Source organism: Aspergillus chevalieri, chromosome 5 (assembly GCF_016861735.1).
Source record: "Aspergillus chevalieri M1 DNA, chromosome 5, nearly complete sequence".
In the NCBI taxonomy this organism is placed as follows: Eukaryota; Fungi; Ascomycota; class Eurotiomycetes; order Eurotiales; family Aspergillaceae; genus Aspergillus; species Aspergillus chevalieri.
The window spans coordinates 952,434-963,368 of record NC_057366.1 but is presented as its reverse complement, the minus strand read 5'-3'; the positions used below and the strand labels follow the sequence as shown (position 1 = coordinate 963,368).

Sequence of the window (10,935 nt, the reverse complement as noted above, 5' to 3'; positions counted from 1 at the left end):
CACGGCAAAATAAACAGCCAACGAAGCACTCACTTTACTCCGTAGAGCTGAGAAAAAGGCAAAGCAAAAGGGAAAGAAAAAGAAAAGAAAATTCTGCACCACTACAAAGTACGAAAGTATGAAATCTAGAGAGAAAAGCAGCTAAAATTAACCAGGAGGGTTCAGCTCGGGTATTGACGCCACTGGAAATGGGTGGTTGGTGTGGCTGGCCTATCACGTCTACGTGCATGAATCAAACACTTAGGAGTAAGGTAACAGAATATACCATTTATAGATCACGGCCAAAGTAGATCGCAATAATCAACAAGCTCTCATTAGTCTTTCCAGCCGATTCCTCGTCCAATGCTGTATCCAGAGTGGCAGCGATCCGATATTGCATGCCAACCACCCCGATGCCCCCGGTACAACCACCCTCCCGCTCCGTCCCTTGATCACCGCGTCAACCACAGCCTCTGCAACGGTCTCGGGTTCAAGTAACGGGTTGAACCATGTATCTTCCGGGGTGATGTTCCGAATCAATCCCGTCCGGGTGAAACCCTGTGCCACGAGGACGGTCCGCACGCGCGGGGCGTGATACCTGGTTGTCAGTTCCGCAGCAAGACCTTCGTGGAAGGCCACAGCGGCCGCTTTACTAGCGGAGTAGTCGACCATGTTGGGCGCAGTGGTGTACCCGGACTGCGAAGAGACAGTAACCACCATACCGTGGTTGGCCGTGATAAGAGCGGGAAGAAATTCGCGGGCAATGTGGTAGTGGGACAAGGTGTTGACCTCGAACAAACGACGAGTTTGTGCCTCCGTGCCGGATAGGATGGTCTGGCCGGTACAGATACCGGCATTATTGATGAGAACCGTAGGCGCACCCAGAGAGGAGCGGATGCCTGTAGCAGCTGAAGCTATGGCATCAGGGGAGGTGATATCGCACTCATAGTAATGGATCTTGTCTCCATCCTCTGTCTCCTTTGACGGAGCCTCAATATCTAGGATGGCAACAGTGATCCCCCGCTTCGCCAGAAGAAGTGCTATCTGTCTTCCAATCCCATTGCTCCCCCCGGTCAAGACGACAATTTCTTGCGTCCAATCGTACTGGTCCGAGGCGCCATTGTTGAGGACCTTTTGGTTAATCCACGCGTTTAGACGGCGTAGAACTGCCAGTGATGCCAGTCCCTGTAATGTATAGAGCACTCTTGGATGCTGCTGCGCGATCTGGCGGCCGTGAGATGTGAACTGGACCAGGAGCAGGAGTGGTAGTGTCTTCCAGGGGCTGAGGAGAGTCCTCTGGATCAGCTTGCCGCAGACGTCGGCGGTAAATCCTGCTCAATCGTTATTTATTGCTCACGAGTACAGTTGATATTCTTGATTCCTACCCTCGCGCAATGTCCACATTCCTGTTCTTCTTTTGTCGGTGCAGTTATGCCTCTGCCTCTATGCCAAGGTTGCGGGGAAGAACATAGATAGTTCACCGTGAACCCGCATCCCTGCCTTAGGCACTTACAATTATATCCCAGCATAGTATAAGAATATTCGAGCAACAGGCTTAGGAACCACTGAAAATTATATGTAACACTACCTGTTGAAGATAGTTAGTGACCGGAAAAGGGGAGCTGTTTCTCCCATGGGTCAGGAGTCACAAACTCCTCGGTTAAAACCATGTCGCACTTGACACGTTTGTTATTCAAACCAACACAGTGCCCCTAGTCAACCACGCCATTCCCTTGTATGAGACAGCTTCATACAAGCTACCGTGGGGTTCGTTCTTGATCAAGCAGGGGACGTGGGACATCGAAAGCTTTGGAGACAAGACGCAACCATCCAGTGTTATTATGACACTCATGGAAGATGTACACAAAAGAAACATACGTCGAAAAGAAAATTCTAAGTGCAGATATGAAGAAGAGGTACCAGGAAGCGGTACCCTACTTATGGAGTACAAGATCCCTTGAATAGCGGTATTCATCTGTCACAGCGTGTCATGTAATCTGTCCCAGTCTCAGACTAAACTGGTAGGAAATGGCAGCTTCATACTTACCTGAAGGGCTCATATGAGACAGAATAATTGGGCCAAATGATAGTACCTTTGCTGTGATCCACACGTACACAAGTTGCAGATGAAATCCTGTCCATTTCAGCCCCGCGGGGTCTCTCTGGAAGAACTCCAACCCACCATCTGGGGAAAGAGACAAAGGATATTTTTTGAATCTCAATTATTGCACTGTCCTTAAAAGGCTAATCATAGCATCAGATTTCATCAGTTCTTTCATCTACGTGCGGAAAACCAGCAAGCCTCGCCCCAATGCCTGATAATATCAGAAAATGTGCAACCACTCCCGACTCTTCAGCAGACGAGTCATCAACTTCTCGGAAGAAATTGGCACACGAGGAATATACAGTCGGTTGGATCTGTCCCTTGGAAGTGGAACTGCTTGCAGCGTTGGAGATGCTGGACGAAGAGCACGAATCTCTTCCTCAACAGCGTAGTGATAAAAACGTGTACCACCTTGGCAACATTGCTGGTAATAACGTCGTGATTGCAGGGCTATGGATACCAGGAAACAATCCTGCAGCCGTGGTCGTTACCCGAATGCGAATGACCTTCCCTAATATCCGTTTTGGTCTCCTGGTTGGAACCGGAGGTGGGGTACCGGTGAAAACTGAGTATGGGAAGATTCGCCTGGATGATTGGTGGTCAGCAAACCGACCGGTATAAATACTGGTGTAATTCAATACGATCACGGAAAGGCGCATAATGGGTCGCTTGTACGTACCGGGGCACTTGCACCTCCTCCATCTGTTCTCCTTCAGGCAGCACAAGAGCTGGCGACCAAACGCGCTCGATCTCGCCGAGATCCGATTATAAAGAATATCCAGCGGATTAATTCAAAAATACCGAGCTTGTCTCGATTCAGTTTTCCCGGGAAGGCACGAGGCATCTTATACTCGCCTGATTATATACACCCCAGGCCTGGGGTTTCTTGCCGCGAATGTGGATGTGACTCTAATCGTCGGATCAATCTCGACTCAAACGACTCTGACAGTGAAGCAGAGGAGGATGACGAGCCCCGTGTTGTGGTCCATAGAGGAACGATTGCTTCTGGCGAGCTTGTCATTAAGGATGGAAGGAAAAGGAACCAGTTGGCTGCAGAACACGGTGTACTGTGCTTCGAGACGGAGGCTGCAGGAGCCCTGGCCGATTTTTCTTGCTTGGTAATTCGGGGAATTTCGAACTATTGTGATTCGCACAAGAATGACGATTGGAAGTCATACGCAGCTGCGGTTGCGGCTGCGTATGCTAGACAGCTATTTTTCCACATGCCAATTGATCAAACCAGGTATGTCTATATGTCAGTTCGTTCAAGAGCTGTACTCACCAAGTTCTAGGTTAATACCGACTTCGTCCATAGAAGAGGATCTCAAAAAATTGGTCAAGCGCATCGAGGATATGGAACGTCGTGAAATTGTTGATTTCGTTTCAATGACTGATGGGGAGAACTCCTCAAGCTGGAGAGAAGCAGGTACTGGAAGATGGCTTTTGGGAAGCGTCAAAATCCAACCCATGGCTGAACAAAGGCAAACAAACACCGTCCCCTCACGGGATACCGGGGGCGAGGAAGGACATATCCAGGGAACTTTCGCGGGTCCTGCTGGACTGATGGCAGAAAAAAAAGGACATACGACTTCATGTGGCAGCAATTGCTATGGTCAACGTCTGAAACATAGACCTCCTGTTCATTCCTATATACTAAGTACTACTGCATTATTCACTTCTACCATCAGTAATTCTTTCGACCTCGGTAAAACAATCAAAAGGAGAGACTATGGTTCAAATTCCTATTTGGCAATATCAGTGGTTAAACACAGTAGCATTTGATAATAATTTTCCGTCTCTCTCCCCCGCTGCTCTGGCAGATTCTTTTACTTCTTTCTGTACATGTGAGAAAGTGGCTCTGCTTCTGTTTTCTCAAAAAGGATATTATGCTCCAAAGCTACAGTATCCGTTTATCCATATTGCAATGGCTGCGAAGCTATATATGTCAGATCTGTTCCATGGGTTGACATGATACAACAGGCACAAGTGCGGCAAGCAGCACAAAAAAAAAAAAAAAAAAGAAGAAGAAGAAGAAGAAGAAGAAGAAACTGAATAGAAATTGCTTTTGGATCCAGGTTAATCTGTATGATGTGTGGTAGTACTCCGATTTCAACCTAAATTGATGCTTAGAAAAATCATGTTGCTGTCACAGCTATCTTGATTCAATCGCTTTTTGAAGTCCATAGCTCTATCAGATAGTTTTCCGTGTTGAGCAGAGAGTAGTGAGTATAGAAAGATTGGCACGCTGCCAGGTCTCCCGTTCCTCCCTGTACGTCTCTCGCAAGCTCTTGGTTCGTTGTGTATGCTCTCGCAGGCAAAACTAAAACTTTTCGGCAAATGGTTCTGGCCGAGGACATCCTGCCTGAATGTCGTTTGGGTCTGATATGGAAATTTGGTGGTTTTGGGGGGGGAGGGAGGGGGGACGTTCGTGTTGGACTCTCTCAATATAGTACAATATATAGGATCCTGATTTGAGAGCAACTTCGAGTGCTTCCACCCATTGTTGATAATTGGCATCGCCCCTTAGTTTAGTGTATACCTCAATCTTGCCGGCGTCTCATCATCTTGAGCGACCCCTGCACGGCACGGGGCCGAAGGCGCCCTGCAGTACGGAGCTGCTAAAAGGATTACGAAAATAGGCGTCCAGGAATGCTTCCCGGTTTTAGACTTTATGTAACGCTCACCGTCAAGTATTTCCAACGCTTAAGTCAATCCCTACCAGTTTGATACCCCGGCAAACCCTCAATGCACCAGTCGTTCGTAGTCCAATGCGAGCTTGGTCGACATTAACCAGCTCTGTGGCATTGATCTCAGGGTCATCTTCTGTAGTAGCTCAATACATCCTGGCCAGGATAGTAGCTCTGCGATTTTTGGCGTCTTGACCGGCCTCGTTCGGCCAGCTGGACGACTTCCAGTCATTCAGCATCCTGCTAGTTATATGCTAAATTCTCAGCTCTCGTTAAGCAAACCCTATGGCGTGATATCAAGTCTTGTTCGAGATAATTCAGTCCATTGGTAATTGACCGCTTGATATCTCCGACGACTTCCTTTCAAGGCCATGTGAGAGTCACATTGACGTGACATTCTCCCTTTCATTGCAAGAGATAATGCAGTGGTATTGCCCATGCTACTCCAATGAGGCTGAAGGTCAGGGCTATTTCACATTTACATAGCAGGTCCAGTAATTCATCCAGATGTGAGGATCTGAGAACCACACCCATGACTATGTTGAAGTTTGTTATGGCAGGTATGTGGTGGTCACCATGTTTGTTCTTGTTGTCTGAGTTGTGTTTGTAGAAGTACATTTTGGGGTTCCTGTGGTGTAGGTAGGACATATGATTTGATGAAGAGCCTGAAACCCTCGCAGGGTAAATAGCCCCAAAGAGAAGAGACAGAGAATGGAAGGGGAATATAGAAAGGGATACCATTCCAAAATGAGACAATGTCTGGGCATTCACCATTCACAACCCTGAAAAGAAATCCGTATCTTCAGAGCTCAATGCAATTGAATTACCTACGGCCGCGCTGCCCGCGATGGCCCCTGTTTCTATTCCTATTCCCTATCCTATTCCCATTCCACATCGAGAACTACTTACCTCAACTCCCAAGTCATCCATCCGTCCGAAGGAAGCATACTAATCCTTTTCCAGCGATGTCAACCTCAGCCGAACACCCGAGTACATACAAACAAGTCAATGGTCTAGACCACCAATCACTGTACTTTCTACCAAGTACCCCGTAGATCGCACATCGCATCCTTCTCGCCTTTGCTGCCTAAATAGGTATCTGTCAAGAAAGTACCGTTAGTGGAACCCACAGTACGTACTTAGTACGTCTCGTGCTAGTAGATCGCCGAGCTAGAGGAAATGGATTGACAGCTTACCGTTTAAACGGGTAGGCTAGGGTGCCCCGACGTTTGGCTTCTTGGTACGGTGTACTTTTTTTGTTTTTTTTTTTTGGTCCCGATTGCCCGGTGTCCCTGAGTACTTACCGGGATCCTTTCGCATGTGGGTGGGGGCCGAAATTGGGATTTGGGTTAGTGTGTTGTTCGTCGTATAAAGTACCGAGCATAGGTACGGTGAACTACCAGCAGTAGACTATGCAACTCCATCGTTACTGTTACTAAAAGCAGAAACACGAGTGGTCATAATAATGCAATCTATTCACCAATCACTGTCTGTACACGGAAACTGGTACTGACACTGACACTGACAGTTACTGACACTGATATCATCCATCCGGATCCAATCCGCTAGAAATGCAAACGATCCATTCCTCCCAGTCCCAATCAAAACAAAAACGCAAATGCAGGTGCCGGACGCCCAGATAAACTCCCAAGTAAACATGTAACACTAGGAAAAGACAAAACAAGCGGACGGGTGTAAATAATAAGCATAACAATTTGAAAGAACCGCCGTTACTGGTGGATTTGGTCAAATTTATCGGATGAAGCAAGAAATCAAACAATTCACAGATAGATGATGATGCATGTTAGCTCGGATATCGGATGCAGAACGAAAAGGACTAGTTAGTTCTCGCATAAGATTCAGATCGCCACCATGCAAAGTTGTAAGTATGTATATGCATATAATCTCATGTCAATATGCCGAAACCGGGCAGAAATGGAGAAAAAGACGAAGGAAATGGCCATAGAAAGGGCCAGGTAAAATCGATAGAACTCAACAAAAAGAAAAAGAAAAAAAAAAAAAAAAATGAGAGAATAGACGGAACATCGGCTGCTGTTAAGTCGTGAAGCTTCCAGGCGATTCGGAAAAGATCTTTTCGTAGATCTCAGTCAGGATCTTGGCATCAGCTCGCAAGCTGGGAGAAATGTACCGGCTCTGCAGCAAGAAACGGATCGTACGCCGGAGGAGTCGCTCAAGGATATGTCGGTCCACCAGTTCGGAGAGGTTGGACATGTATGTGGCAGAGAGCACCAACATGTTACCAAATTGTCTATAACCAGTTAGCTTCAGATTCGATTCTCTCAAGGCAGTTGTAACATACGCATGAGCCGTTCCAAAGATGTTGGTCACCACAGGACGACCCTCAATACCATCAAACGCTTCTGTACTCAAAATAGCAGAGTCGATGCAGACCTTGCAGGCCCGTCGAAGCTTGGTAGGAAGATCCCGGTAGGTGTATCCCGAGGTATATCCCCATCCAGGAGTAGTTCCGGGAGCGCGTTGAACTGGCGCTGAGCCCATGTCACTTGGAAGTCGACCCATATTAGTCGAGCGCTGGCCGGAAGCCATCGAAGGTGACATCTGTTGAGATCGCGAGCCAGACATGGCTGGAGCAGCCCCGGGAGAGTCAACCGATGTTGCTCGTCCAGCAAAGTGCAGGGCATGGTAAAGCAGTGGCCGATGGATAATATAGCGGGCACCGTAGTACTTGGCACGCATCCGGGCGACGTTGATATCCTTCGATGGTGGATCGCCGTCCCTCCATCGCATCACCTCGGGAAGACTACTCCGCCATAATTGCAGGTTCATGCTCAGGATTTCCTGCACGTTCGACGACCAACGGGTCTGACCTTGCTCTGGACATCATTAGTAAAAACATGGATACGCGGGTACTGCGAGACTTACTCTCAACCTTGTACAGGTCCGTGTGGACCCTGTTCAATACCTTCCGAAGATGAATCTGAGCCGAGTAGAAGAACATCATCATCGTGCTGGGCGCACAGATCTCATTAGGAAGCGAAAGAGTGAATCGGCCTTTAGGCAAGGAAATTCGTCCTTCGAGACGGGAAATCCCACTAGCCGGGAGGTCAAGCTCAGCCAAGATGTCACTCTCCAGCTGCAGACAAGTCCAGTACGCAAAATCGACTAGATCTTTGAGAGGGCCATCGCTCATTTGTTCATAACGCTTCGATCGAACCAACACCTGACAGGCTCGAGCAGCCTGGTAAATCCACCCATGACTCTGGAATGGATGGGCTAATTGACCGGCGTAAAGACCAGCAAGCAACGCGGCTTGCACATGGGGCAATCCATTTGCCCCTTGGAGAGCACCCAGGATCTGAGTGGCATATCCATAGTAGGCCAACCCGGGGATGACATCCATATTTCTCAGATGTCGGTTGTCTGGACCCTCCCGGTTGGACGACTGAGCGCCGATACTTCGTCGACCGTCCACAACCGACGGAGAATTGAAAGGCTGGCTACTTGTCGGCGCGTAAAAGCTATTGGAAATCGGAAGGGCCGAATCTGACGCAGCTGGAGAAAGAAGGCTTCGGTTCAGTGACGGGCCCGGGATTTGCTCCTTGCGATAATCCGGGGGGTTGTCAGTGACCGACCCCGGGACGGGGAGCTCCTTCCATTCACAGATACTACCCAATGCAATCACGAGGAGAATGACGGCATTGTCAACTGACTGCTCAATGCGCCGCGGGGAGGCTCGATCCGCCTTGACCGTGGCGGGGGACGGCACGTCGCATGCAACACCGTGCAACGTATCACAGGAGCGCTTACGCTTGGCCCCCCGGGGATACTCTGCGGGAATGCCCGGATTCGATGGCCCCGGCGGGCAATAGACCCGGATAAACCACTCGAGCTTCTTCTCAAGATCGTTCTGGTCGAGGAATGGGTGCAGCTTGTGCAGATTGTCCATGTAACTCAGGTGTAAACGACGGACGGTGTCCGCGTCGGTGGTAAAAACACCGGACTCTTCAATTCCATGTTCGAGCGGCTTCAATGGTGAAGATGAGGACGATGGCGCGGCAGGAGCCGCAGCGGCTCCGCTCGCGGTCCAGCCACCGCTAGGAGATCCATTGTTGGAATGAGGCGGTTCGTCCCAGTTGGGGATGGTGCTGGACGCCATGTAGGAAAGGTTTGGCAAAACAGATTCTTCACTCGTATCATCACCTTCGCCACGACCATAAACCCGGATCAGACCGCGGCCCTCCTCGAGTTTCATGACATAATCCTCATCGTACTCTCTGGGGAACAAAAGACTTTTGATTGAGGGCCACATGAGAAGCTTGTGTGCGGCGGTAGTGTGCTCGACGGGGATAGACAGTTCTCCGTCGTCGTCATCCTTGAGACCGTCCTCGACATTCTCAGCGGCGTCGATTTTCTGGCCCACAACGAACGAGGTACTTTCCTCCTTGCTCTCCTGCTCGCGCAGAACATCCGGCATGTCGGGCTTCAATATCGGTTCAGCGGCTTGCTTTTGCGACGTGGGTCGAACGGGTTCTTTGGTGGATACCACGCGAGCCTCCTTCATCTTGGCTTCTGCTGCGAGAATTCGACTCAGCTGGGAGCCTTGTTCAACTTGAATGGACTGTAGCTGGGTCATGCGTTCTTCCAATCGATCCTCCAACTGTTGCATCCGATCCAAAAGAAGCTGGGTCGCTTTTTCTTGTCTTCTCTGGATTAGTATGGTTGCAGGCTCAGAATGTTGGTTATTACATACTTGTGTGGTGGAACCTCCTTGTAAACACAGGGGAGATTGTTTTCTTTGCAATGACTACACGATGGCCGACCTTCATCGCATTTGGCTTTCCTCGCTCGACATTGATCACAGGCCTGTCATAGTCAGTCAAGACGCGTCCACCGTAAGATAAAAGGCTCGTACCTGTTGTGCACGCGCAGCCTTTCGTTGACGCATCCCATAAGCTTGACTTTGGTAGTAAGGTGGATCAAACGGAGTCGGTGTCTGTGGGATCGGTGCCGGGACCGGGGTTGGATATTGCGCGGGAGGTATCGAATGCGCTGGCACCGGCTCGCCATTTTGAGGTTGCTCTGGCGGCGGATATGGCAAACGTGCGCGATAATCAGGTGGAGCGGAGTGCGGCGGAGGCTCATGGGGAGGAGCACCGTTCAAGCGATAGTTCGGGGGCGGTTGCGGTGGCCCATGAGCATCGGGAGGCGTGGTGACCGGACCAGGGAGACTGTTGGGCCGTCCATACGGGCCGTCGGGCGGTAATTGCGGCAATTCTCGGTTGGGTATAACGGGATACGCGTGAGGCGGCGGAAGCGGAGGCTGGGGAGGATTTGAAGCACGACGGTCATCAAAGGTAGGAGGGGGATATGCGGGAGGAGCTGTGCGCCATGGTTCATGATAGAGACCATGAGCCGCCGCCGCGGCAGCAGCAGAGGGAGGAGGCGGCGGGGCATGCGACGCCTCCATGGGATGAGGCATGCGATGCATGGACGGCGGGGGGGGAGCAGCGGAATAAGAGAGTGGTTGTTTCTTGTCTTCCGTGGCCATTATGTCCATATTTGTTTTGGTAATTTTTTAAACGAACAGTTAAGAGGGCATGATGTTGTTTAGCTGGGGGGAAGTTTGTGAGCGGGTGTTGGAAATCCGTGCTCGAGTAGTCGAGAGGCGCGAGAGGCGCGAGACAGGTTTCGTGAGGAAATTAGAGGTTCAAAAATAAAATAAAAATAACAAAGAAAGGTCTATAATAAAGAAAGTGTAAGTATCACCAAAAGCCAGTGTGTTGAATCATTAAAAATTCCCCAGAAGCGATTGTGGCGGTCGCGCTATCCGATCAGGTCGGAGGAGAAAAGAAGAAAGAGGCAAGACGTACTAGCTAGTCAGGTAGCTCCAGCCGGACTATCCCATGAACAGATGGGGAAAGGAAAAGACAATCGGTGTGGCCGAAAAGTTAACTCTCAGTGGCAAGTTGGCGTCCTTAGGATGAGCACAGAAAAGCAAAAAAAAAAAAAAAAAAAACCAAGCCGTCGAGAATGGGAAATGAGCAGAAAGATAACAAGAAAAAACGAGAGAAGAAAGAGAGAGAGCGGGAGTTAGTTAGGGAGAAGAGGAGACGGTGGTTGATTATCGGGTCGATCAGAGCGATTCAAGCGGCCCAGTGGGTTAGTACGAGTAAGAAAAGAGGA

General features: G+C 49.5%; 3 protein-coding genes across 3 annotated transcripts; 1 reads left to right on the top strand and 2 right to left on the bottom strand.

Moving 5' to 3' along the window:
- Positions 1 to 300: 300 nt before the first annotated feature.
- On the bottom strand, positions 301 to 1,383 carry ACHE_50338S (short chain dehydrogenase/reductase family protein; the record flags this gene model as incomplete). The annotated part of the gene is made up of 2 exons (XM_043280044.1): positions 301 to 1,310; positions 1,365 to 1,383. 2 exons carry the CDS (start codon positions 1,381 to 1,383, stop codon positions 301 to 303), a joined length of 1,029 nt encoding a protein of 342 aa, XP_043137662.1.
- Positions 1,384 to 2,290: 907 nt separating this feature from the next.
- ACHE_50337A (uncharacterized protein) lies at positions 2,291 to 2,704 on the top strand (the record flags this gene model as incomplete). The annotated part of the gene is made up of 1 exon (XM_043280043.1): positions 2,291 to 2,704. One exon carries the CDS (start codon positions 2,291 to 2,293, stop codon positions 2,702 to 2,704), a length of 414 nt encoding a protein of 137 aa, XP_043137661.1.
- A 4,121-nt stretch (positions 2,705 to 6,825) lies between these two features.
- Positions 6,826 to 10,309, bottom strand: clcA (putative C6 finger domain protein; the record flags this gene model as incomplete). The annotated part of the gene is made up of 4 exons (XM_043280041.1): positions 6,826 to 7,625; positions 7,675 to 9,452; positions 9,503 to 9,615; positions 9,665 to 10,309. 4 exons carry the CDS (start codon positions 10,307 to 10,309, stop codon positions 6,826 to 6,828), a joined length of 3,336 nt encoding a protein of 1,111 aa, XP_043137660.1.
- Between the last annotated feature and the right edge of the window lie 626 nt (positions 10,310 to 10,935).